At 34.3% G+C, this 1749-nt stretch overlaps 1 protein-coding gene across 1 annotated transcript; it reads left to right on the forward strand.

The window, feature by feature from the left end:
- Nucleotides 1-4: 4 nt before the first annotated feature.
- LOC117117846 (cytochrome c1, heme protein, mitochondrial-like) lies at nucleotides 5-1749 on the forward strand (the record flags this gene model as incomplete). Its single annotated transcript, XM_033262318.1, has 4 exons — nucleotides 5-50; nucleotides 798-998; nucleotides 1148-1248; nucleotides 1468-1749. Coding segments are annotated over 4 exons (453 nt in total), but the record flags the coding sequence as incomplete, so codon positions are not given.

The raw sequence follows: 1749 nt of genomic DNA on the forward strand, positions 1-1749 counted from the left end.
CTTCCCAAATCCTTACAAGAATGAAGAGGAAGCTAGATTAGCCAACAATGGTGCGTATCTGCTGGTGTCAGGTTCTTGAATATCAATGAAACAATTTTATTCAGTATTTGCTACCACAATTCCCTTAGCATCCCCTACAACTAAGAATACTAAAAAATGTTGTGCATTTGAACCACGCATTAAATACTGATTAAACAATTTTGTAAAGGTAGGTTCACCATTTGGCCAATAGTACTTCATCATGCATCATTATAAAAATATTTAACATTCCAAATCACATCATTCCTCCATACTGGATTTACTCCATCTTACAGGGTTAATACTAGACGATAACATAGTGTCTAGCTCCCGCTTATAACTCAAATAGCACGCATCATATGGCACTTTAGCAGCGTGTGCAAGCGACGCATTCGCTGTAACAATGAAGCGACTTTATTAAAAACTATTTTCTCCATGATGAAACGTCTATTTGTTGTTTTTTTTTTTTTTTCAATTTCCAGACAGGTTCGCAGCCCAAAAATGTTTCGCGGCACAAATTTGGGCCGCGGACCATAGTTTGCGGAACGTCGATTTAAACTATTAAGAAACCTGACTTGCACACAAGGGAAACATGATGGGACCATTTTTAATCATCTGAGACATTTTGAATGTAATTATGATTAATAGTTATAAATATTGCTTGCTCCTTTACTTTGTTGCTAGAAAGCACAAGAACATTTTCTTTGAAATTTTGAAGCTATTAGGCTAATCAACTGAATTGAACTCTGCTACATCACTTTTATTTTTTTCTTTTAAAGGTGCTTTACCTCCAGACCTGAGTTATATGGCTTTAGCACGTCATGGTGGAGAAGATTATGTTTATGCATTATTGACTGGGTACTGTGACGCACCTGCTGGGGTGGAGGTCCGTGAAGAATTATACTATCACCCTTACTTCCCTGGACAAGCTATAGCCATGGCTCCTGCACTTTATAATGAAATTATTGAATATGATGATGGTTCGTAGACATTTCATCAATCCAGTTAAAAAAACATTAAATTCGTTTATGTAATGTAAAGATGTGAACATTACAATTTTTGATCATTTAGTTGACTTGCGTTCAATTCTATGTGGTAATGTTTGGTTGTTTTGAATATCAATATCTAGGCACCCCAGCTACACTAAGTCAACTTGCTAAGGATGTCTGCACCTTCCTAAGATGGGCTGCAGAACCTGAACATGATCAGCGTAAATTAATGGGAATGAAGGTACATTATTATTTTTATATTTTATTTCTAATATTGCATTTGATTCTGTATTTATATACAGTACCACAGTGTTTCAATTCAAATTTGTAGCAACAAGTGTGGTTACCATAAACTCATACCTTTGAAAAGAAATTATTGTAATTCAAATATTTATAAAATTATCATGAATTTTCTGTTTTTTGTCTTAATTTTCTTCTGTTTTTTTTTTCTCTTTCCAAGATGTTAATGATTATGTCAGTGCTAGTTAGTGTAGCCTTCTATGTGAAGAAAACAAAATGGTCCGTGCTTAAATCAAGAAAGATTGCCTACAAGCCACCGGCATAATTTCTTAAGGAGAGTGAATATTTTAGACAGAGTTTGTGTTTGAGCCAACATTGTTAATAGTGGAATGACAGGAAGACACAATTCCATCATTTCTAAAGAAAGTTCATATTAATACATACACCTATTATGTCCACTGTGGCATAAATCCTGTATATTTACATCAGAGCAATATAAATT

The sequence above is a fragment of the Anneissia japonica genome, unplaced genomic scaffold (assembly GCF_011630105.1).
Source record: "Anneissia japonica isolate Jap-2015-1 unplaced genomic scaffold, ASM1163010v1 scaffold110293_len1749_cov239, whole genome shotgun sequence".
NCBI lineage: Eukaryota > Metazoa > Echinodermata > Crinoidea > Comatulida > Comatulidae > Anneissia > Anneissia japonica.